At 37.5% G+C, this 27,191-nt stretch overlaps 1 protein-coding gene across 4 annotated transcripts; it reads right to left on the bottom strand.

Annotated features, from left to right (window-relative positions):
* Window positions 1-1,931: 1,931 nt before the first annotated feature.
* Window positions 1,932-23,812, bottom strand: LOC149817570 (cell number regulator 6-like). Of its 4 annotated transcripts, none has more exons than XM_089984545.1 (7): window positions 23,736-23,812; window positions 21,195-21,729; window positions 18,051-18,170; window positions 11,567-11,787; window positions 10,620-10,734; window positions 3,508-3,773; window positions 1,932-2,430 (listed from the first exon to the last, which is right to left on the bottom strand). In XM_089984545.1, the coding sequence occupies exons 4-7, from the start codon at window positions 11,678-11,680 to the stop codon at window positions 2,212-2,214; spliced, it is 714 nt and encodes a 237-aa protein (XP_089840671.1). In that variant the 5' UTR covers window positions 11,681-11,787; window positions 18,051-18,170; window positions 21,195-21,729; window positions 23,736-23,812; the 3' UTR covers window positions 1,932-2,211. The 4 variants fall into 4 exon arrangements, with proteins under 4 accessions (XP_089840671.1, XP_089840673.1, XP_089840672.1 ...); XM_089984547.1 differs by lacking the exon at window positions 23,736-23,812 and adding an exon at window positions 22,799-22,889; XM_089984546.1 differs by lacking the exon at window positions 18,051-18,170.
* Between the last annotated feature and the right edge of the window lie 3,379 nt (window positions 23,813-27,191).

Here is a 27,191-nt window from a genome sequence, read left to right as displayed (position 1 = left end):
CAAGAGGAGGGGAGGGGAGGGGAGGGGAGGGTTTAGGGTTTTAGGAGTGGCCCAAGCGTCTTCGTCAAGAACAAGAGAAGGAAAGAATCGAGGTGATAAAGAGAGAGAGAGGGGGCTTTTATACTGTTGATCCGAATTCGAAACCCGGATGCGAATATGGTTTTGATTTTTTGCTACCGAATCCAACAAATATCTGAATTTAACGGATATCGAAATCCAATTATATGTAAAAAATCTGATCTGGTATGAGCTTTTCACCATCTGAAGCCCAATTAGAATTTGAATCCGTTTATGGCTTTGGCTACATCGGATCTATTTTCTGTAGGCATGTTAAAAGTTGGGGTTTTTGTGAGATATTCGACAAGTTTGAATACATTCAGTCCATTTGTCAATATGTATGTTGATTAGAATAAATAGTTAAGGTGCGTTTGGATCCATCAGATCTCACATCTAAGTGTCTTGAGGTCTTCGGTAGGGGTGGGAAACAAACAGGCTGGCCTGTCATTTTGATGGACCGAGCCTAGGCCAGTTTGGACTGGTCAAGGGTACAAAAAACAGGACTGCTGGCCACCTGACTAGTGATGCAAATGGGTGGGATTTAGGATTGAGGTTTTGCAATTTTTGGCTGTTTCACGTCCAATTTTGATACGAATCCCCATGTATTTAGCTGTTCTGAATCCGAACAGTTTGCATCCCCACGTCTGACCCGTTGCCCACTTTATACAAGGGATGGACAATAAGCCTGGCCCACAAATCCGATTAGAGATGTAAATGGGTCGGATTTTATCCCATTATAATCGGACGCTGTATGGTTTTGATCTTTTCTAGTGAATCGAACAAATATCTGAATTTGATGGTTATCCGAAACTGTTTTCATGTAAAAAATAATCTGTTTTGGTTTGAGTTTTTGAACATACGATTGGAAACTGTTTAGCCAAGGTCCGATTGGTGGGATATGGTATTTGCCACATCCCTATCTGAATCCGAACTGTTTACATCCCTTGGATTGGATGGGCCAACCAGGCCATTGTCCTGGCTAGGCCTGGGTTCTAAAAACCGACCCATACTGGGCCAGGGCAGCTCATTGCGCCTCATAGTCCTTATGATTTGAGATGAAGGATCTCAAATATATGATTTTCAGGCTTAATCCCCTCCCCTTTGGACCAAAAACCGTGGATCTTAGATCATCATATTTGAGATCCCCTAATTGGGGAGAAGGTAGGATCTAGCATGGACCCCACACCAAGTGGACCTTCCTTGGTATATCTACAGACTTCTGGAAGAGATCCATCCATGGCATAGGAGTTAGGACTGCATCCAACTCTAATATCTAATTAGGCTGCATCTGATTATATCTGCCATAAGTCCAATTTGTTTACATCCCTAATCCCTTTACTGTGCTTGAGACTATATACGCGTCGCTGAAGCAGGCTGCAACGTCTTGACTTACAGACGTTGATGGGTGCATGGTAGTCTTATCGAGCAAATCCTGATTAATCAGGGGAAAAATCGATCAACACACAAACATCTTTCATAAAAATTGTGATTCATGGGAAAAATTGCAAATTATCATTAATTGATAAGATCATGAATATCACATAAAAATTATAAATATCTAAATATTAAAAATGCAACTAATAAAATTGTCAAATTCATTGGCAGGCTAATCTCTTAATTATACAACTCTGCTACATCTAAATACATATCAACAAAGAGCAATAAAATCATTTTGCAAAATTGATGACAGCAAAAAAAACATTTGATGGGGGCAGGGGAAGGTCGGACAAGAGATAAAATCCGATGGATTCAAATGCACCCTAAGGCCCCGTTTGGATGACAGGTTCAGTTTACCGCAAACTACCTGGTTCTGCTGTTTGGATGACATTTTACTAACCTGGTCATCAATTGCACGATCAATTTCAATAATGAAATATTAAATAAACAAAGAAAATGTCTCATTATAGAAATTCCTGAAGAAACAATGTGACGTACTTAATTCAAGAAAATTCCCCTCAAGAGATACATGAAACAACGCAGAGAAGTAAAACAGAGTTCAATATTTGAGGACAAACTCCATATAGTTTCATTGAAAGTAGCAACAAACGGACAAAATACAGGCAAAACCCACTAGATGGCTGAATGATGGGCGCTTTCATGCCTCAATTTTACAAAGGTTCTGGGCAGCAAGCATAGGTACACCTGCATATCGAACTAGACAGCTTGCATCTCCACATGGGCTTGGTCACCACCATTCTCACTTGTTGAAGTACGGTTCTCAGGCAGCTGCATTTCTTGCACAGGCGGGGGGTTTACAATTGTCATGGGCATAACAACATTATCATCCAGCCGTCCTTTCATTTCCCGGTGCTCTTGACAAAGTGCACACCAGTGCATGCAACAGTGAACCATGCAAGGGTCACATGGTGAGTTCTAAGACACAAGAATGCAAGATTCATCAGATAACTAGCATAGCAGCATTACCATTTATAGATGCGCAACAGATTCACAGATTCTGTCTACTTGGTGGATATGCCCACTTTATGAGCTGACCAATCAGCCAAACTGAGCTGATTTATGATACTGCTCAGTTCCTTTACATATTCATCTGTGTCCATGGCAATGTTAATGGCCAAATATTTAAGCAGATGTTTACATGTTTGCTACAGCAATTTCATAGGTTATTCGCTACCACCAAGGGCATTTAATAAGGTTACAAAAATAGCACATTAAAAGATGTGTTGAATTTTCAAAGTAACAAACACTTCCACTCATTCTGAACAGCTAGATGTTCCTGGTGGTGGTGTCAGTCAATATATGGAACCATGGCAATCAGTTTGAATATGTTAGGGGCAAAAAAGCCATGGTAACTTGTTAACATCAGCAACTATATACAATACAGATTGTATACTCAAATATATAGGCAAGCGTATACACTCATTTAAAAGTTTCCAGTAGTGGTTATGCGAGAAGCTGGTGGGTTAGCACCAACATGAAGCGTGCCAATGGCATTGGCCATGATGGTATTGGAAAAGGCTACAGTGCATCATGGACGTGATGCACTTGAGTGTACACACACGCGCACACACAAATTGCAGGTATTACCATGCACACTTGTTTGGCACGGTTTGCTTAATAAGAAACATGCTTTGGGTCTAACTTATGCAAATTGGTTTTTCTTTTATGAAATGAAATTATAGTGATTATGAGATGTTGATTTTTAGATTCCTCTAGAAACCTGTTTCCACATCAAAATTACTTAAATCTAATGTATGTCCTATACTAAAAAGAAGAAAAAGGATTATGGAGGCCTCATCTGTACAGTCAGATCCACAAAAGACTAATGCAAACATTAGAAAATAAATGGGGCTACAAGAGAGTAGAGTAGCCTGAAAGTTACCAATTTTAATCCCATATACATACAAACATACAAATATATAAATATAAACACACACACACACACACACACACACATATATATATATATATATATATATGAGAGAGAGAGACCTTCAGATGATACTTCTTCTGCAGCTCTTGCCGAAATAAGCCTGTGTAAATGCCACACATCCACCAAGTAAACAGTAATCCTTCACCAATCAGGAATGATGTTGATGGGTCAATGCCATGGAGTACTGCAGTTGCTGCCGCGAGTGCTATGCCACCCTCAACAAATATGGCATGACAAATACAAGGTCTGGTCCAAGGAATGTCTTCTCTCAAGTTTTCAACATTGCGCCCAAATAGCACACATGGGCAAAACAATCCATGCCAACCTGCAACAACAAATCAGTTAGTTATTCCTTGAGTGACACTTAGGATATTGGCCACCCTTCAGCAGATAAATATAGATTCATGAGTCTTCAAGGCATTTTTTTCTGCTTCCGATGACAGACTGTCATACCTTACATGTCATTAGCGCAGAAAGAAAATATTAGTGCTTTGCCTTCCATTTCCTCCCCACCCCCATTTCAAGAGTTCTCTTTAATGACAACTCCTCAAGGACCGATAAATCCTTTTTGACAATCTCTCTTCAATTGAGCCTCAATGACTGACAAGTTCTTTATGAAGGGGTGAAAAAAGGAAACTAATAAGTTTCAACCAAAATGGATGACTAGATTCATTCAGTTCTCCAGTGTCAATAGAAGACGCTTAACATTGTCTGTTCCAAATTATAGCAACACCAAACCATTCACAACAGGTCAAAAGAGTCAAAAGTAAGAACCAAGCAACAAGTGAAGAAAAATATAACACTAAAGTTGAAATAGATTGCTAAAGAAGGTGACAACAGAATTGGGCTCAATTAAAATAAAAGAACCAGAACAGTTTACCTCTTCAAAGCCCTAAAACTTTAATCCAGTTGAAAAAACTAGGCTTTGGATAGGGATGTATAAACAATAAACATGCATCATATTTGATAAAAGCAGCCTGAAATAAATAAATACATGTAGGCATTTTGTAGGTACGCCATGTGTGCCTAAGGGGGGAAGGGAAAGTAAAAACTATAAACTCATATTTCAGGCTCCAGGGTACCTAACATACACCATGTATGATGTGACTCCTGAAATATATGGCACATGAATTACTAGTTTCAAAACTTGGGATAATCTAGAAGCCGTTGACAACTTACAAACTGTTTGCTTTCAACTATTTTTAATATTGATGCACTCACAGTCTAAGAGGTGAATTTATAACATAATTGAAATCTTTGGTCATCCAGAACCATCATCAAAGACAAGTGACAAAATGTGAAGGTCTTAGTATCGGTATGGAATCAGGAAACGAAATTAACCATCATTATCAAGTATTAACCCAAGAAACTTGACAAGATTTGATTGCAATATCACTTGGGATTGCTTGCACTAATATCAATCAGACCATCAAGTAGAAAGTCAGTTTTCCATAACACCCTAGACACTCATGACGCTGACTTTGCTGCCTCTTGACTGCAACACCCTAACCAAAATTGTTAAAACTGCAAAAAATTCAGAGGGATTGTACATGGGCTTGTTAGGCAGCAGACTCATGGCTCTTTTAAATTCTGCATAGATTTTTTGCCCTATTATCTGTTTTGTGCTTTTTAGTCAAAAGTGATATGGACCCCGCTTTGCTGCTTGGCACGCCTAGGCATTGTCCATGTTGCCTAAGTTGCTCGTTTCTCAGGCCTTTTTCTAGCTTCTGGCAACTAGGTGAGTCACCAGCCAGCACCCAGGTTGACTATGTGATACCTAGTTGCACTTTTCACTATACAGGCTTTTGGTGCCTATTTCGTAATTCATTTGTTAATTTGGCATGGAACTGCCCTAAGCTGAAACCATCCCACACCGTTAAGGCCAAACATACCCTTCTTTTACTCATCTTAGTTGTCAAAAGTGGTAGGTGGAGCCTAGGAGAAAGACACCTAAGGTGGGACCAAAAAGAAAAAAAAATGTTGAAAAAAATAGAAATATCACAATAAATTGTTAAATTTAAGAAACAAACATATCATTGTGACTATGAATGAAGTATAATAGTGTACTTCAGCATAATATAGAACATAAACAAAAACAATTAGAATATATATATATATATATATATATATATATATATATATATATATATATATATATAACCGAGTGGAGGTGTGAGAGGAGCAAGAAGAAGAAAAGGAGAACAAAAAAGAGAAAAAGAAAAGGAAAGAAGGAAAAAAAAAGGAAAAAGTGAAAAAAAAGGAAGGAAAAGAAGAGGGTGGAGGGTGTGAGGTCAGAGGAGGAAGAAAAAGAAGAGGAGAAGAAAAAAATAAGAAAACGGAAAAAAAGGGAAAAAAGAAAAAAGAAGAGGGTAGAGGGTGTGAGGTCAGCGGAGGAAGAAAAATAAGAGAAAACAAAACCAAGAAAAAAAGGAAAGGAAAAAGAAAAGAAGAGGAAGAAGAAGATAGTGGAAAAAAGAGGAAAAAAAGAATAAGAAGAAAAGAAGAGCAAGAGGAAGAAGAAACAAAGAAGAGAAAAAAAGGAAGAAAGGAAAAAAATAATACTTGATCTTCTTCTTCTTCTCACATCCAAGACCAGAGAGAGCAAACAGGGGGACGCATTCTTCTTCTCGCAGCCATGACCCACGCGCGGGCACAAGAGAGAGAGAGAGAGAGAGAGAGAGAGAGAGAAGGGGGCTTCCCCCTTTATATTTTCCCTAATGGGGGTGAAAACGGGTCGAACGTAGGCCAGATCTGAATTCGAATCTGAAATAAAAACAAATATTCAAATCTGGCTCGAATATCCGATCTGTTTTCAGCCCAAAAAAAAAGACATGTCTCCACAGCCCAGGCGGAGAGAGCCTAGACGCTGCCTAGTTGGGAAAAAAGGGGCCCACCACCCAAACCCATAAGCCCATGCGGTGGGGCTGCACCTAAGCACTATTTTTGACAACTAAACTCATCTCCATAAGGCCACCTCTGAAATTCAGTCACTAAATGCTACAATTACAACCTCCAGGAAAGTACTTAGTATGAACTGACTCAGATGTAAGCAATGCCCACTGAAAAGGCAGAAATCTATTCTGCATAATCAAAATAGTGCTGGTCATAAATAAGTTTTCTTTTTTCAGTTGCCAAAAATGCACCGAGGCGAGGGCATAATTTTTTTAAACTTAAGATCTTTATGAAGCTCTCAATCATGTCAACCACTTTTTATTCAGAGAATGAAGGACTGACATGTGGAGACCAAGAAATTTCTCACCTTGAATTAATAAATGTGATTTTACATGCTATTTATCTAAGCCACCATTCCACGATGTCAATTTCCTATGGAACTCTTTAAAAGAAATGGACTCCATTCAACCTCTCTCAAGGATCCAACCTGAAATTTTGAAACTTGTTTTGTAACGGGAGCTTCCTAATTCAATGCTCTAGATCTCACAAGAATGGTGGGGAACAACACAACACACTATTGATAGATCGCAATATTGATAGATCAATGAAACAAAAAAACGGGAAGAAGAGAAGAAAATCAATCACACAAGGAACAAGGATTTTACGTGGTTCGGCAAGAGTTGCATGTGTCAACGGTGCACTGAGATCCACTATTTAGATTGAGAAAATACACACATGTTACAAAAGGTGGATTGCCCTCTTTAAATAGGAGTATAATGTAACCTATTTTGGATCCGCGAAAATTAGGGATCAAGCTTCACACTCTTAATTCAATGCTCTAGATCTCATAAGAATGCTAAAGTTCACCAATATAGCAAGGCCAAATATCATGTTAGCAATCTATGGTCAAGGGTGAATGTCTCATAAAATGCTCAAGGGTGAATGTCAATTTAAGTAACCTTCCCCATGGCAGAGGAAGTGATGTGTTCTTGTTTCACAACTGGGCCTGGGTGAGAAAATTTAGGCAGCGGGTAGAATCAACTAGGTTAAGGATTAGGTCAAAGTCAAAACCGAGTAAGACAAGGTCGATAAACTGATAGGTTTTGGTAGGAAAATTGGTTCACCCAAATGGTGTGGAGAAAAAATCCCAATTTTGGAGGGATGATTCCAAACACCTTAATGAAGGTACAGACCAAGTTTCATGGTCAGGCAACACCAAGACAAATATGTATGAATTTAGGAACGGGACAGACATACGAGATAGGCCAAGGTCTGGCTCAGTTTAGTTATAACAGAGTTCGGGAGAAATTTTAGTTCTCTCAAACTACTGCATAAAAAATTATCAAATTTTAGGGCAAGGCTCTAGACATGTGAAAAGGAGACCTGTTAAACTCTCAGGGCCTAACTCCACCGGGTTCGGGAGATATGAGCTCGAGAACAGACGACAAAAATTAGGGTTTTTGACTGGGTCATGTTTTTGTTCGGGGAACACGTAGGAGAACCTAGGGTTAAAGTTTCAACCTGAGATCAACTCTGGTTTGGGAGATATGACTCAGCCAAGTCAGACCAGTTCCTGCAGTTCACAACAACAGAAACTAGGCCCAAACTAGGATCACTTGGTTTGGGTGAGTTCAAGGGAAAGTTTGGGATTAAGGTAAGGGTTGGTAGGACTTACTAGGGCTCAGTACACTAATAGGGAGTGTCTAGTACTAGGTTGCAGGTCGGTTAGGTCATCTGGATGAAGTTTGGTTCGACAAGGGGGGGCAACTACCATAGTTGCTTGATTGAGTCCACCGTTCAACCCTTGGGAGCATGCAACAACCAAGGTCTAAGGGAGCAAACCTACAACAGGTTAGGCTCATGTGCCTTTGAGAGTAGAGATTAGAGCAAAGAGAGAAAGAGAGTGACTAGAGTCAATTAGAGAGAGAGAGAGTAGGCCACGCCCAATAGAGAGAAGAGAGGGCCACACCCAATAGAGAGGAGAGAGGGTCCCCGTGTCCAAAATTTTTGAAATTGCACCGTACCCGTGTCGCACCCGCACCCATGTGACATAGGATTTATCTAATATTGGCCTAAGTCTTAGTAGGTGTTTACTAATATTAGATTTGAGCTTAAGGTGTTTACTAGTTTTAGGATTGCATTTACTTCATTATTGTAACTTGTGAAGAGGTATAAATATACCCTCTTGAGCACCCCCATTTGAGATATGCAAAATTGAAGTGACGCTTGACTCTCTCTCTCTCTCTCTCTCTCTCTCTCTCTCTCTCTCTCTCTCTCTCTCTCTCTATATATATATATATATATATATATATATATATATATATATATATATATATATCCAGTGTGTGCATATATGTGGATATTGTCCTCTAAAGTTTGGCACCAGCATGAGTGTTTTTACAAACTTTGCAAATTATAATTTTGCCCTTGCAGAAAGGGGGGTCCAGGGCTCCCCCCGGCACGGGTCCTAGGGGGCCACCCCTTGCAGGGGGGGTTATGGAGGCAACGCCCCCTAGAAATTTTTTTCTGGGGCGTATGTTTGAGACTCGTGCTATATATATATATATATATTAAAAATATATATAATTTTTTTCTGCCCTAAAAATGGATATTTTTGGACTCGGTCAACGTTGACAGAGTCCAAAACGAGGACGGACTCGGCCTCGATTTGTTGACCGAGTCTGACTCGTCGTTAACCGAGTCCGGGCTATGTCCTAAGCCGCACCCGTGTCGGGGCGTGTCGACTCGGGTGCGGCGCCTCCCTAGCCGAGTCCGTGTGACTTAGGATAAATCTTTTGATCCAAAACTATTTCAAGTAAACCTATTTGACTTGGCCAGATTTAGCCCAACCACGTTTAGGCCAGCCCACACGTCTTTCCAGTCTTCCAAAAATAGGGGAGTCACCCCCTAAGTGGGTCCCACAAACTTCTTCCCTTAAACCAAGAGGGCCTTGAGCGGGTCCCACTTGTCCTACTTGGTGCCTTTGATGATGTGGTATCCTGATGATGGGTCCCACAACTGGATTGAGCTTGGAGCTTGGAGCTGCTTTGAGTAATTGATGCATCGGGTTTGGATTTGGGCTAGCAATACATGGATCCATTTTAAGATCTTGGGAGTTGGGACAGCGGATGCAGATCGGGTTCCTCCACAATTGGGTCCGCATCAAGAAGAAAAGACCAATGATACTTATAACATGTCCATGTAAGAAGAGGCTTGCATCACCTTGCCTTGCCTCATGATGCGCAGCAACAGCCAAATGGAACATCATTATCAAATTTAACTATGCCCTTGGCCTCTACTTAATCCCAAAATGCATAATTTGAAGAACATTAATAATGACTTGAATCCTTAATGTTATAAGCTTCTTCTTCAAATACATTTTCAATAAAGTAGTGATTCCAATATCTTGGAATTAAAACAGAATTTACATTCAAGTATGACACCATACACAAGCAAATAAAAAAATTCATAACTTTAAAATATGAAATGTGTGAGGTCAACTTTGCTGATATTCTTGTACCATCTCAGAACAGAACTAATCCCTTCAAGATGTCACAAGACACCCATCCTATGTCACACGGACTCTTCTAACAGGGCACCGTACACCCGCACCCAGGCGGGTGCAACACTTGGACACAACTTCCGTCGTGTTAGGTGAAGTCAACCACACTGAGGTCCATTTCTATCCACAAGTAGATTCAGTTAACCCTAATCAAGTTCATTTTTATCTATATTATATATATAAATACATAAATGCTCACAAATACACGTAGTGTTAACTTAAAACTGTTTAAATATATATATATATATATATATATATATATATATATATATATATATATATATATATATATCCTCCTTGCACCTCCGCACCCAAGTTTTTTTAAAGTGCCACATCGCCGCATCCGCACCCGTACCTGCACCGCATCCGCACCGGCACCTATGTGACAAGCACCCATCCTAACAAATTAACAAGCAAAACTCATCCAGATAGTAGGATATAACCTAAATAGACTAGCAGTTATTATTCTGATCGTTGATGAGTTGATATCATGGCTCTTTCTCCTCAGAGTTCAAACATGGGCATGCATATGTGAGTGCACATTTGTGTGTTGACAAGAAATAATCCAACTTCCATCTACAGAACATTAGAACCTGATAATTATATAGGATAATAGGAACTTCTAGAAAATTTACATTGTGGTTTTGCTTAGCTAAAGAAACAGGAGCACATCATGGTTCCAAAGTCATAAACATTAGGCAAAGAACGGAGACTTACAGCTGGTGGTATCTTCTGCACATCCAAAAATCCCCGTAGTCCAGGGCTCATCAGCAGGAGGCTCATGGTTATCAGGGAGAGGCTGTCCACACTCACGACATTTGTGCACAACCAACTGTCACAAAGAATACAATCAGAGGTATCTAAGAATTGGTTCTGCTAACACTGGACCAGTAAAGACATACTTCTATTGATTCTAACATAAAGGGGCAGAAAACAACAGAGCAGTTCTTAAGTTCCCAACAAAGTATGTTGGATAAATGGAAAATATTTCATCAAATTTTTTTCATGCTTTCTGCAAGAAATGAGGAGTTATTGCATGCTAGCTTCTGTAGATTTATAAAATGAAACCTGCCACTGACAACAATCCTGATGCTCAACAAAAGTTAATACTCATTTGTAGTCAGAAATGAGGAAGCACCTTAAAGGGAACTAGTTTCCCAAACTTTAAAATGCATCATGAGATCGTTAAAGCTTTAAACATGTATTCGAAGTTAGTCAAGCCAGAAAGGGCCTTTTTGCTATTTCCCATGATTGTCCTAACAAAATTTTCATTTATCAATTCAAGGTACCAACTAATAACAGTGCCAGTTTCAGAGTCACTGAAACTTAATCAGATCATGTATAAGTGATTAGTTGCGTTAAAAAAGAAAAGAGAAAGAAATGGATAACGTCCGATCCAACAAGAATAACAAAATGTGACCAAATCAAATTGGGAGCCCATCACTGGAATCTAATTGATTGGTACCACTGTTGCCTGAATCCACAAAAATCAAAGAGTAAAAGCATAGAAGCATCAAAACAACTAAGCACTTTTCCGTAAGTTACAAGATCAAGATCACAATTTTCAAAAACAATAGCGCCAATCAAGAGTCGTAAGAACTTAGAATTTCACAGGAGAAAGAGAGAGCCGAAAAACAAAAAAAATAGTTGTCTCTTTTTCTTACCTGAGGAACCTGAATGGGCTGATTCAGCTCTCCCGGCACAATCTCCTCCATGGGCACATCTTGGTCCTTCCTCAGCTTCACGTAATGAGATTTCACCGTATCTTCAGCCATCATGAAGAAGAACCACCAAATTCCGGAAACCCTTTCTTCCCTTCAAAAAAAAAAAACCAAAGAACCACCTCCAAATCCCAACAATCTCTGTACTTCTCTTCCCTTTCTCACTTCAAAAACAGAAAAGAAGAGAAACCCACTTAACATTTAACCCCAACGTCTTCAGAATCACCACAAAATCACAAGACGCCCATGAACTCTCCTAAGAAAAATCGACAAAATAGGGGACTGGGAAAGGCAGGGACTTCTTTTTTCACCCCAGAATTTCCAGATTCAGAAAAAGCTCTCACCGGTAAAACCGTAAAACCACTCAAGCCCAGAAGAAGAAAGCACAATACCATAAAGTAAATGTATATAGATGGTAAATGGAGGAGGAAATAGGGAGGCAAGAGACCACGGAGAGGTTGAGACCTTTGCCTCGCAAACGAAGAAAGGATCTTGCTACCGACTATCGACGTCAACGTTCGGATCCGGGTTCGGAGTTCATTGATACGATCCATGATCTATTTATTGAAGCGTACCTGGATCCATCTCCTGGTCTACTATACGAACACAATGCACGAGCAGCAAGAACAAGAAGTAAAACTAGATCAACGGGAAGCCCCTTTTTTCTTCCCATATGACACGGGGAAAGAGCAGCACTGGCTCGGGAGACCAACCGTGCTAGATTCTAGGGGTGTCATACCCGATCCTGACCCGTACCAGATCTTATAGGAAAGGGTTCGGTAACAAAAAGGGGTCCACTTAACTATCCAGCTCAAACCCATGAGGCCCGATTATTAAATGGATCAGGTATGGCTTATGAAATTTTATACCAAACCCATCCAATTAAGATCCGCAATTTTTTAATGTAATAAACTTACAAAACATTATGTTACTGGGTACGGACAGGTTTCTGTCATTCTTATCAGATCCAGGTATGTTTTCCTTATGAAAAATCCAGTTATACCAGAATCTGTATCCAATACTCATATCACTTTGTCAGATTCGAGTGTGAACCCACCATTTTAGTAGGGGTCTGACCCGTTGACACTTCTACTAAGTCCCTGTCACGCTACAGTTAGGGGTTGACATCAGACCAACCTAGCCTGACCGGATTGGGGCCCAACAAACCCAATCCACTCAAGCCTGGTCCTGCAAGCCTCACGCTGGGCCTTTTAGGCCCAACCAATGTTGTCAGTATCGGAATCGGACCTGTATTGTTTGGCCAACGATTCAGGTGTATCCGTAGCCAATACCGACACTCAAGTGTATCGATCTGAATCGGCAAAAAAATATCAAATGTCAATCAGAACGTGACACATGTTAAAACCATTAAAATAATTTTAAAGCTATGTTTTTATATTTATTAAAAAATAGCCTATTCCGGTCAGTTTCATATCGATTTTCTGGCGATACGATACATACCGGCCAATACAGACCTATACGCACCAATACTGACAACATTGGGCCCAACCCAGTAAATGGGTCGGGACTGTTCGGGCCCCACTGCATCTAAGAACGGGTCAAGCCCCTTTGGGGCCCAATTACCTGATCGGGCTGGCCCATCTTTGGGCCTAATTACCTAATTGGGCCTGACCAAGGGCCAAGTACCCATCAAGTAACAGAACCGATGACCACCCAAGTCACCATGCCCAATGGCATAAAGCCACGTGGCTGGCCAACATAATAGAGGTCATATCATGGTAGGTCCAAAATTGAAAATTAAACAGCAGCATTGATTCTAAGTCCACAACAAAATTAAATATGACGCAGTGAAGTTCAGCTTGGAATTAAATTTTACGTAGCAATCTCAGATCCACTAAAAACAAAGGTCGGAAACAAAGGTTTTACATGTAAAGTTTGCACAAATATAGCATTTGATCTTAGATCTGACTAAAGATCCAACAAAAAATGTTAATCCAAATCCACAAAATCCGTTCATATAAGTTAGAATCTGTTGCAAACACTCTATTAGATCTTATTTTAAGATCCATGTCTGAAAATAAAGTATTAGAATATAAAACATGTAGCTAACAAAAATCGATCTGTACACCACTGCACAAATGTCACCAATACTTCACCGTGATATTTTCAAAAGCTAATATGATGCAATATATATATATATATATAGCTTATTTCGAAAATATCGAATCTTATATGACAATAAAGGCATGGGTTGAAGGGTTCAACTCCCACAAAGGTTATCTCCAGCTTGCTTGTCAAAAAAAAAATAGAAAAACAAAAACTTCAATATTTTATAGTATTTATGTCTTCTTTCATATTTTTATATATTCTACACTTTTTACATATACTGATAATTTTAAATTTAACAAAATTTTCCCACACCAAGGGTATCCTGAAAACAAGATTTGGCTATGGTTTGTTGATTTTCAATATCAGCTGCACATCAGTCAATACGCGAGATGGCCTTAACCTAACGGCAAATGAGGCTCCGTCAAGTACCAGGGTGCCAAATTCCCTTTCCAAAAAAAAGTTGGGGATTTGGCGCCTGTTGGATCGCGCAAAATCCTCTTTCCCTTTCAGAAACCTTTTGGAGATCACTTGCATGAGCCGAACCCACTGCTGGCAATGCTCTGAACTTGGGCTGAAACTGAATCTACGGGCAGTGAGCGTGCGTGTGGAACTCCTCTGAACAACAGCGACAGATATCAGACATTCTCACTTTGGAGATCTCTTGCTTGCACCATGAGTCCATTACCACAATGTTTGCAAACCTACTTTGCACCAAGGGGTTCTAAATATTCAAAAAATGACAGTACTGTCCTTGCAAAATGGTGAGCTTTCTGAAATACCTATTAATTTGACAAAATCCTTTGCATATCCAAAATTGCGGATTCCTGACTTTTTTAAGATATTTTTGTCATTCGCACATGCGAACTCGAGGTCAGGTTCACGCAATATATAGGTACGTTATAGAAAGTTTCCAACCATTCATTAAAAAAGAGATTTTGCGATCATCCACAAATACAATATGACCTTCACAAATATAACATGAGAACCTCACTTAAAGTAAACACTCTTCAAGAAGCGCATTCACAAATACCTATTGTGAATGCCTCTGGCATTCGCACTATCATGAGACCTCTACAAATACAATACAATCTTCACAAATATAATACGTAAGAAGAAAACCTATGAACCTCCTTTAATTAAATACTCTTCAAGGAGGTCCGCAAATGCATGCTGACATTCGTAAATACCGATTGAGAATGTCTATATTCATTTGCAAGCATCCTCATGACATTCGCAAAATGATTTACGAACATCCTTTGTATATGTGAATCTTGTGACCTCTTTTAAGAACTTTTCGAGCATTCGCACATTGAACATGAGATTCACAATTTTTTTCAAGACTTAAACGTAAATCTTCTCATGTTTTTACGAATGTTCATATAAGCATTAAATGTGACACTTCGTTTTTTTTTAAATTATGGTATGCATTTTAGGGTTATTTTTGTAGCCTCGTACCCCTTTTAGCCCACTGTGTTTGTCCTGACAAAATTTTTTGATGATTTTTCAGCAACTATTTTCAGTGACTATTTTTTAACAAAATTCTCTGACACTATTGTTTGTTGCACGACACTTTATCGGCAATTTTTGAGCATCTAAAACATCATCGATGACGAGATATTCTGGTAAATAGAGCTTTAACGGCAGAATCAATTATTTTTTGAAACGTTTAGCATGAATAAGTAATTTTAACTGAACGTTGACATGAATATGTTATTTTGTGAAAGAATTGCATGATCCTCAAGTTATCTTTGCATATTCAATAGTTTATTTCATTTTTTTATTTATTTCATTCATTTTCATGTGTCTCAGTTTCTCACTTTGTTTTCTTAATTTGATGTCTTCATTTTTACGTGGTTGTTTGTTTGATGTGGTCACAAGCTTTACACTACAAAAAATTTGTATTTAGCGCATTGTTTACCTTTAATCATTAAATTTGTTTGAATATAGTTGTTTCTAAGAAGTGCCTAATTGATCCTAAACATCTTCATTCTCATGAGTTTATACTTTTTCACAAAAACCCATATTAAAAAATTTACATGAGTAAAGGTTCTTAATCCTATCCTGTTTTACATAATTGAAACCATAGTGAACCAATCAATATTATGATCTTTTTCTTTTTCATTATTTTTTTAGTATTTGCTTTTTTGTTTAGTATAAATTGTTTTTTATCCCTATCGTTTCATGATCATCAAATGTTATACATGTTAACACATATTTCTTGTTTAGATGATTGTATTACATCTAAAATAGAAAACAAAAAAGAAAAGTATAAAAGTGAACCATTTGTCTCAATTTTAATAAATATTTATTCTTTGCTTCATCTTCCTTGTGCGTTGTCATTTTTTTCTGTCATTTTCATCTTGCAAACAAAAGAAGAAAAATAAACTAAAAAACATCTTCTAAAAAGGCATATGATTAGGCAAATGCAATATTCGATATTATTTTTAATGTAAAGAGATGATGCTTACTTTTGTTAGTTGCTATAGAAATGATTTTTCAATCACCAATTTATCTATTTTGTTTGTGTAGTAAATTCTTCATTTATTGATTATAAAATAATGATTAAAAAGAACGTCATGAAACCAACAACACCTACACCAACATCTACTAATAGAATAGAGCAAATAGATGAACAAAAAACGAACAAAAAAATTACCTACTGATTGATATTTCATACTATGCAGTTCGAATGAGATCTGGCACGTAGATAGAGAGTGAGAACTTGCTCGATGGCCAAAAGTATGGGTGTCGACTTAACCCATGTATTACTTAAATATGACAATACATCTGTGTTCGACAAAGTCGATTTACTAAGAAAAGACACATGATCATGTTTTTCAATGAGAAACATGAATTTTTACGGTTTGAATATTTAGAAAAATCTTTGCCCTCGATTTTTTACACCTTATAAAAACCTACATGCATATCAAAATCAGATGATCCAAGAGTATAGATGCACACGAGACGAGCTCGAGCTGAGCTTGGCATGTTCAAGCTCGGCTCGCTCATGTAAACCAATGTACAGGCTCGGCTCGGCTCGGCTCGGCTCGGACCGAGCGAGCCGAGCCGAGCCCAAACCACTAGTGTTTAAGCTTGGCTCGTGTCGAGTATGGGTATGAACCTTGTTGTTGCTGGTGGTGGTGGTGGCCACCAACACCTCACCACCATATGCAACACTCTGAACTTGCCTCCCTCCTCTGTCCACGACTACCTCCTCCGAGAGCTCGGCACCATCTTCTCATATCTCATCTGCTTTACCACCACTCACCGCCTATCACTCGGCGATCACCCTCTATCAAGTAGGACGAGTTTTCCTCCCCGATCGGCACCGCCTGACAGAGCCAGAGGGAGCTCCTTCACCGCCCCTTGGGTGCTGATGGTAGGGCTACAAATGGATCGAATACGTTATACATGGGAGAGAGAGAGAGAGAGAGATGGGGCTTCCAAGAGAGGTGGGAGAGAGAGGGACGAACTTTATTGAGTCTTATTTTTATATAATTAATATGTATTATATATTATATAAATACAAGCCGAGCCTTATCAAGCTCGATAAGCCAATCAAGCACGGCTTGTTTGCTCGGTCGAGCCTCGAGCTCAGTTCAAGCTCGGCTCATTTACGGCATGTGTTGAGCTCGAACAAAGATTTATCGAGCCGAGCCCGAGCCGGCTCAGTTCGTTGTGCATCCCTATCCAAGAGATGATTCTTATAAAATCAATCATGTAGAACACATGTACCTGTCATATTTAAGGAAACATGAGAAAACTCTTCAAAAGCCCGGGTAGTATGGCGGTTAGCTAGAAAAGCAGTCACCAGCTCTCTCTCTCTCTCTCTCTCTCTCTCTCTCTCTCTCTCTCTCTCTCTCTCTCTCTCTCTCTCTCTCTCTCAGAGAGAGATGTCTACGTTTAAAGTCTGTATTTCCACCTCTAGTTGCTTGGTTGGTGATAGTCTTTCCTTACCAACCAAATTCTGAAATGTCAGTGGCAACTCTTCGAAAGGACATAAAGAGGCAAAGATTTCAACCAAGGGAAGGATGTTGTACGCATACAGATGGGATCGTATTTTAAAAGAAACTGCATGGAAACGACAACAATGTTTTTCAGGAACTTACAACCTGAGAGTGTTCCTCGAAGTGCCAAACATGACAAAGTTGTGTGAAGGTGATGAAGTCCGCCATACAAGATTGGCAATATATGGGATTTTGGGCCTGAAGGTGATGAAGTCCGCCATACAAGATTGGCAAGCTGGAAAGACTACGCCCAACCTGAACTGAACCTAGGTTGACAACTTACTGGTGTAATCCTTGGAGAACATATATAGCTTTAATGTAAGTCTACCGACAGAAGAGGTTGATATTACCTTGGCTAATATCCAGTTTGGGGCTCGAGTCCAAATGGAACTGCACTAGACCCAAGCTTTGATAAGAATCCTGCTGGGCTTGACCTATCCTGGTTTCTCCAATGCCTAAAATGTGCCAACCTGAACCAACCCTCATCAATTCCATAATCAGCCATACAATCTCAAGGACAGACATGTTAGGACAGCCCACTTAGTTATATTCTATTTCTACATAAAAGCAACAAGTTTGATTCCCACTTGCTGATATAAAGCAAAAGAACATTTCAGAGTGAACACAACCAGAATGGAGAATGGTTCACTATTCTGTTTCATGAACCAGTTTAACTGCCTCAACATATAATGTGGATTTTCAACCAGCAAAAAAGAGTCTTTTTTTATTTATGATAATGTCACAAAATGGCACAAAATCCGAGACACAAAAAATAAAAGAATAACAACAATTTTATCAAACATAAATGAAATTCAAATGCATTCTCATAATGCATTTGTCTAGAGACAATAAACCATACATAGTCATGAGGAAAAACAAAACATAAAAAACTAATATTTTATTAATGAGAAATATTCACACGAATATACAAGTCAACAACATCACTACAACACTCATGCACACACACACTGCATGCATTCATCCTCTCCTATACAACAAAGGATGAGTAATATATAGAGGAAGATATCGCAGCAAGTTTGACACTTAGAGCTAGTCCTAACAGCAGTTTGACTGGTGAAACTAAATGTTAGAGCAAATCCCAACAGCTATACAAACCCCAACGGCTAGTTGGTCAATCTCATTTGACCAAAAAAAAAAGTAAATAAATAAATAAAACTACAAAAATTGGTCATCCTAAATATTGACTAATAATAATAAAAATAAAATCCTTATTCTACCATAAAAGTATACAATATGTATACTTATCCAAAACTATCCTTCTACTAAAATCTAAATCACAATAAGTATATTTTAGTATACTTGGAATTACAATGAAAAAGAAAACACAAAAGAAATACAATGGAAAATACCTATAAGAATACCTTAGTATACTTAGGTATATAATACAATGCATATATCTTAATAGATGAAGTTGGGGTTGGGAAACCCCTTACCCATTCATTGAGATGAAAAACGTGTGCAAAACAGAGATTCAAATCAATTGGAAAATAAATACAAATCAGAGGTTCAAACTGGTTGGAAACCAGTGGTAATTTGTCCTTCCAGATGGAGCATTGGCTCAGAAAGGCAGAAAAGAAGCACATGCTTTGTTTTGCTTTATGTATACTCAGATTGGCTATTCTTGACTACCTTTATTTTCTGTTTTTACCTGTCTTAGCATTCTGCTGTATTAAGTGGCATACTTATATTATTAGACGACCTTACTACGGATTCATGTTTTTTCATTACAGAAGATGACCTTGTGTTTTGATGGAAGAGGTTATCTTTTCAAAAAGCTGTATTAAGAGGGGCCTCTTATCAAGAAAGATTGTGTTTAATATGCTTTGTGAATGTATTTTTAGTATTCTTTTGAATGCGTGTATGTGTACCTAAAATTATGTAGATTTTAGGTTTGGAATGGATCCCGTTATTTTCAGTTAATTTTTTCTGCACATGACAGCTTGTGTACCTATGTACCACCTAAAGCTTCTGTTATTTGTGTATCTGTACTTTTATGGGGTTCAAGGGTTTTGTGGCAGATTATATGTATATTCTGTGTGTGTGTGTAAAAGATACCAAGTGAAATATTAATAACTATGAAAAAAAATATTAACTAAATGTCCAAAATACCATGAAAAAAATATATACTACAAATATTAAACCTGGGTCAGACCCAAATCTGAAATGCGGGACCCAGGTTTGGTTGAGACTTAAGTCAGACATGGTTTGATCAGACCTGGATCCTTTTTTCCCCAAGTCTAAATCAGACCAGGGTCAAAGCGGCCCTAATTTGAAACATGCTTGAGTCTTTTTTTACCTATGTCTGAGTCAAAGCATGTGCAAGTTTGAATCTGATTGTATCAAAGCAGACCTAGTTCTCTTTTGGCCCAAGTGTGATTGTTCAAGTCTATTAGTATGCTATGTCCGTGAATTCAATTATTGGCACTGACTGGTATATTATAATGCTTTGGCTTCTGGTCCAGCTTAAACAGGAGCATTGTTGGAAGCAGTAGTTGATAATTTACTACAGGTTTGTGCATCACTTTTCCCATATATTTTACTACAACAGTAAGATTTGTGGGAGATTTTAGATTACGAAGATATAAAACTGAACGCTTTTGCCTTGACTTGCAGTGTCTTCATTAGGTTACAGTCTCATGCTAGGTTTCCTAGCTTGGAGAAAACTGATCAATTATCCATGATGGGTAGTGCCTTTAGAAGTAATACTTTTTTGGTTGTAGATTTTGCTTTGGTGACATCTAAGCCATGCTATTGTAGCTTTTGATTGTGTATGCTAACCAAACAGAGAATTGGTACAGTATTAATATTCATTGTCCTGTTTTCCTTACATCTCATGATTTGTGATTGGCACTGAGAGCCATAACCACATTATTCTCAAGAAATAACTAGCATCTGATAATCTTTCACTGATATTCATGAAGGAACTTTGTAGTGTGTAGAAGCTACGCAATATGTTTGTAGTTGAAAGTATGTGACTGGGAAATGTAATAGACTATTTTATTTATGTTTCATGTGTATATCCATTACCTGTAAATAGTAAACCTTTATTTGCGAGCCAATAGTCTTTTGTAAATGAAATGGTATTAAATGTGTTATATACCCAACGTTTGCTGTTATAGCCTACTCTTTTTTTGGCACTCACTGGTTTCTCTCTTCATGACACCTTCCGAATGGATTGTGCTTGTTCAAAAAGCTTATTCTTAGTGATTTTTCCAGCATATGACAATATACCTGTGTACTGAAGTTTAGGATTTTCTCAGCTTTTCGAGAAATTCTTGGGTGTTCATATAGGATTATTTTGTATTTTTATTATGTGGGCTTCAAGGGTTGAAAAAGTGCCTGTAGATACCAAGTGAAAGGACTGCAAATAAAAAAATGTCTAGTTATTCAGAACTGCTTCCATGTAAAGTGAAAGGATTGTTACAAACATGATGGATAAAAAACACTGCAAAGAAGAGAATAGAAGCACCAACCTGAATAGATCAACTAGAAGCCCTCCACTTTTCTTTTAGATGCTAAAGCAGAGTTTTTGACTGCTGATGAAGATCATGTCAAGAACTAGCAGCATAATAGTCATCTGCACAACTGATTGCAAGACTATGCATTTCTTTTTTATGATGAGGAATCCTTGCCAAAGCAAGGAAAACCTCAGGTGGGGCCCCACAACCACCCTGCCTTACGTGGCACAACTCTGAAAGCAACGGACACACCCATGCGCCAGCGGGGTTTGATCTGGTGCTTTCATCTCAGCACCCTCTCAATAACCCTACTGGCCACAAGGGCGACCCCCGTGGTGGTTGCAAGACTATGCATTGTTACCACACTGCAAATAAAAACTTCAAAACAACAAAATAATCATTAAAAATAATTAGTGTAGTGTTGTCTGTGAAGACCACCAATGTCATTACTAGCAAGACATTCACTAGTATCACACACAGGCACCAAGAAATCCTTTAATTCGTTCTTTGATTGCAAAGCTATGTTGAGCATGTGCAAAATGAGAAACCCCTGCATGAAGTATATCTTCATCAATGACTTGTTCAATCCTAGAAATATATGAATCATTTAGACTTTCAAAGCTTACATGCATGCACAGATGCCTAGAAACATATATGTACACATGCACGTGCACACAGACACATGATTTTGAATGTGAGTCTCGAAGTTTTTTTTTCTATACAGCCTTTTATTTTTTGTCATTTTGATACAAAACCCAAAAGTTTAGCAGTCAAAGAGTAATACCACCAGCTCAGATACCCGAAATAAACCACAAATTGCAGCTCTTTTGGAGGAAGAATAAATATAAAGGGATAACTTAATTGACGCTTAGACATTGTATTCTGATATAAACTGCCAACTGCAATGTGGCAACAGTAAGTTAGTATGTGACCTCAAGCCAAATGAAGCCACACCAACCCTAACAACAGATCCAATAAGAATTGGCAATCTATCATCACTTCGAGAAGAAAATGATCATGTTAATTAACAACATACAGAATTTAAAACTGAAATACACGTATCAATTAGATCATCAATTGTAGCATTGTGCAACTACTAAGTGTGCCGCACATTCATCAATACAATGCCAAAAGTCCTAAATAACTCTTGCACAATGGGATTATGGGATAGTGATATTCAATTATTTGATTTCTCAAGAACTGGCACAGGACATAAACAAAACAGTCAGATCAGCACTCAAATTTTAGATAAGCCGAGTGATAATATTCAACTAAGGATAAAATTAACAAGTTTGAACTTCAAAGGCAAGGCAAAAGTTCTTAATCAACTTGCAAACATCAACCAACCAATTAAATTCATGCATGCATAGTTTAGTAGGATATGAAATGCTACAGAAATGAAATATAAATTATTTGAAAATAACAAACAAAAGCAACATTACATTGTCATTAAGCATGAATGCAACTATGCTCATCTCATAGCATTCAAAATCTGTGAACGTAAAGGAAGTAATGAACCCATGCAAACGAATTTCACCAAAATTACTGCAGTCCAACCTATGACATATTCAAATGCTTATTCTTGACATTTAGAGCCGGTAGAAGCTGAAAGACTTAACTGTGATTGCCATGAGTTTAGAATCAGCAAGGAATCATGCAAAAAAAAATTTATTTTAGGGTCTGCAAACTGGAGCATCAAGCTCATCAAAACAGCATCCAAATCCTACAGTTATGAGAAAAGATTGTGAGAAAATATACAAATGCATTAGAAAAATAAATGATAATCCCTTTTATTACTGTAAATTCTTCTCTTTCGGGTCCTCTATTTTCTCAGGAGACCCCTTTTTTTCCTTAAGGGGATAGTTAGTATTTTGGTGATCGAACAATGCATAAACACAATGACGGATCGGCAATATGAGCAAACCAAAGCAAGTTTTGGACTAAATGAGCGCATCAGCTAGGAACAGCAGTCCTTTTTCCCCCTTAAGTTGAGGCAACAATTGACCCAGCATCCTCACCAAATCTATTTATTGATATTGGCGTACGGACAACCCTAAGCCTAAGACATTCACAAAATATCTCCATCAATAAGTACCACTGACTGAACATAGAACTCTCTAATTCCATTTAGCAACCACACCAAACATCCATATGGTCCAAAACTTAAAAAAAAAAACACTCAATGACTTAAAACAGATTCAGGCAACAAAAATAACAAACTACCATCCAACGCAATCAAAACCTTCAACGCACATTGAAAGGGAGAATGAGCGAGAAAGAGCGCATCAAAACCCTATATAAGCAAACCGATCGTGTTCAATTACCGATCTAAAACAGCAAGACGCGCCGAAAAGCCAAAAACTAATATAAATCAAGAACTGGATTTCAAAATTTGACATGTTCTCGCCTAATTTTCAGAAAGAATGAGGTATACTGATTCGAAATCACTCTGAAATTCAATCAAGAATCGATATCGAACTATAACGGAAAGCGTAAGAAAATCAAGGATCGACCTAACTTTATTAAGGAGAAGCAATAAGGAGAGGGTCTCAATACCTCCGCTTTCTTCTCCGACGACAGAGCGACCGCCTCTCTCTCTCTCTCAAGCGCACGCAATAGAACGGAGCGGGAAAATGCGGTCTCCCGAAAACGTTAAGGCTCTTTTATACGATGCCGGTAGCGTACCAAGTACGCCACGTGGCGATTCAAATTCCCGATCGCTTGGGTCATGGACATAAATGACTTTTCTTGGACCGGATACTGATCTAAAAACTGGGGGATAGTGAGCATGGTTGATCGTTGATATTAAGTTTGGGCCTCAAGGTCTGGATGGAAGTAAATATTGGTGACTATGGGTCCAGGTATGGTGACAAATAATTGGTCACATGGGGCCGTGCAAGTGTAATACCTGAAATTTGTAAAAGGTTTAATAAATTTTTTTATTATGATTTTTGAAGTAAGCTTGAACCCCATCGAATTTGACTCGAATCTGAATGAGATTTGAGAAGCTCAATCAAAGTGAGATAAAGATCTAAATCCTTTGTTTGTTCTGAATACTGATCTAGATCCATAGCGACTCGATCCTTTAAGCATATATGAACATTATTCAAGTGAATATTTTTAAAGGTCCAAATCTATATTTCAAAAATATATGCTCAAAAATATTTAAATTGTTTAGGGACAAAATAGTAAGTTCATAACTTAAGGGTATATTTTGGAAAATAATTAAACTGTCTATGGGTAAAATAAAAATTTTAAATCTAAGGATATTTTTTAAGAAAATAGTTAAATTATATAAGAGAAAAATAGTAATTAATTATTCAGGAGCATATTTTGACAAATATTTAAATTATTGAAGGACAAAAAGGTAATTTCATGACCCAAATGGCAACGAAATCAAAACAAGGTTATTTTAGTAAAAATAAAACAGAATTATGAAATTTATAAAATAAATAAATAACAATAATAAAATAATAAAAAACATCCACCCTTTTAAAAAAAAACACCTAATTTGATGATTTTTGCATCGCACTACTTGCCTCTACAGCTTGATGGTTTCATTTTGTTTGGGAGAGCCCTCCCCAAACAAAATTGGTTTTTGAAATGTCGCCAACAAGAGTGTTGTTTGATTCAGCAAGCAAATCTAAGCTCTCCTACGACTAGGTCATGTGTATGCACGTCTTTTGCTTACGTTAATCCTTAAAGCGTATTTGAGACGCTTCACACAGTGCCATCACAACATCGAGGCCTTAAATGGCCACTCCCTATGATGTGGAGACATCACTACTCTGCATTCTTTAGAGTGCACTTCTAGGTGCATATGCCTCGGTCAAGACATATTTAGACGGGCAGTCGCAACACTGAAGGCCTTAATGGGTCATCTTCTTTTGTTTGTAAAGCTCCTCACCGTTGTGCACATTTCTTAGCACCCTCACATTTGTTAAGGTGTTTTTTATGGTCAGCTCAAGGCACTAGAGGCCTTCTCAGCCACCCTCCTTTGTCGATAAACCTACTAATTCATAGGTGCCACTTAGGCACCTATCACAGTTCACTAATAGCACTGTGGCCTTTTTGGCTTCCCTCCTTTGCCAATGAACTTCTCTATATGCCTGCACTATTGTGTATGTGCACAACTCTGTGTGCGACAGACTAAAACAACCTCCATCTAGTTGTGTGTTCGTTTGTTTAAATTGAGCAATATGCTTATGTTACGTCATTAGGCTGCTAAAATGTTTACTCACCATCAGAAAATTTGATAACATGTACCGAAAGCGCTACCAAAATTTTCAGAGGCTTTGAAACCATGCTACAAAATCGCTACCCAAAATCCCACAAACAAGGTATATATTCACATGACTCATATGATCCCTTGTATGCATCTATAGAACTTTCTAAGCTTTCTCTTAAACCCTTAGAATTTTCTTTATGAATTAAAATGCATTCATTCTTTTAAAACTTCAGTCAATTTACTCTCATATATAGAGGAGGTTCTATCGAAAATTTTAAATAAATTTTGAGATTTTTTATACAAATTTAGGAGAGGTTCTGCTAAAATTTCTAAAATAATTTTTGGGTTTTTCATACTAAAATAATATAAATACAATTTATTTTTTTATATAAAATTTAAATATCGTAGTCCGTTATAAGGTAAATAATGTTGAATCAGCAATTTTGTCTGATTTGAATTTGAAATACTCAAAAGAGAATTATTGTTATTTTAAAAAATTTAAATTATATTGTAGGCTCTAAGATGACACTATTTTTTTAAATTAATAAAAAATGTTTGGCACTTTTATTTGCAGAGATTATGGGTTCAAACCCCAAATTCTAATTGAATTTGTTTATGAGACTTGTATGTGATACATGTACTAAAAATTGCATGCAAGATTGTGATTGAGTCATGAGTGAGAGATTCTCGAATTGTCTAGAGATCTATTTATGATTGAATACATCTTTTATAATGATGATTTATGTTACTTGTATTTAATTGCAATTCTGATAAATTTTGTAACTGCATGGTGATACATTTTTTAATGTACAAAATGTTTTATGGGTATTGACCCAAAAGTGCAAATATTGTAAATTTTGAACATGCTGCATTTACTTTTAATATCATGCACTAAAAAGATGATATCAAAAGGATAAAAAAATCAATATTATTATTTATGGAGCTAGTTTGACGGTGAGAACTTGACAACTAGCGAATTGGTCAAATAGTACTGCTGCTTTGCACCCATCCCTGTGAAATCCCTGTGAAGGGTTGTGAGGATGAAAACCCAAGGGTAGATAAACTATCCCTGAGAAGGGTTATGAGGGTGAAAACCCAAGATAAAAAAATATAAAAGATGAGTGATATTGTCCTTAATCCACGGCGAATGTAAAGAGAGAGAGACTCAGTAAAAAGATGTTGACAGTTCAACCATGTACATGTGTAGTAGTTGACTACGATTATAGCCAATCGTGAAAAGCCTTGACGAATGTTCATTTACTCTGATATCGACCTCTTTGCTTTCAGAGGTAAAATGTGAAATAAATGTGCAAACGAACAACCCTTGAAAGTATGTATGCTCATAGTGGACTAACCTAGTGGTGCCTCAAAATGTTGTTGAATCGGGATAGTTACTTAAATTTTGTGAATTGTTTGCTACAAAAGGAATCTAATTTAAAAGATAATAATATGTTTTATACATATAGGGTAAACATGTAAATATATAATTAACTATTTTATTAAATTTTTAAATATATTTTTATATTTATAAAAGCAATATGAGATGCAAGTAATTATTTATGATTATTTAGATTATATACATAATTCATAAAGGATTGTGCGATGCAAGAAATTCTTTATAATTATTTCATTACAATTTGATTCGACTTAATTAAAGAAATTGTCATATGAATATGTATTATGATTGTAAAAAAATGTTTGAAACAAATGTCGTTTGGATGTATTTTGAAAATTCACATGTGATATATTTTGTGTACATAATTTAATACACACTAGAGACTCGA

This window comes from Nuphar pumila, chromosome 13 (assembly GCF_984573655.1).
Source record: "Nuphar pumila chromosome 13, dmNupPumi1.hap1.1, whole genome shotgun sequence".
NCBI classification, from domain to species: Eukaryota; Viridiplantae; Streptophyta; class Magnoliopsida; order Nymphaeales; family Nymphaeaceae; genus Nuphar; species Nuphar pumila.
The sequence above is the reverse complement of the archived record's forward strand: the minus strand, read 5'-3'. Positions and strand labels throughout refer to the sequence as shown.

Excerpts from the sequence above, each read along its gene's own strand:
- LOC149817570 (XM_089984545.1), bottom strand. The coding sequence starts at position 11,680 with ATGATGGCTGAAGATACGGTGAAATCTCATTACGTGAAGCTGAGGAAG. Across the intron at positions 10,735-11,566 it reads AGCCCATTCAGGTTCCTCAG|TTGGTTGTGCACAAATGTCG; the intron begins GTAAGAAAAAGA and ends TCTTTGTGACAG. Across the intron at positions 2,431-3,507 it reads AGAAGAAGTATCATCTGAAG|AACTCACCATGTGACCCTTG; the intron begins GTCTCTCTCTCT and ends CTTGTGTCTTAG.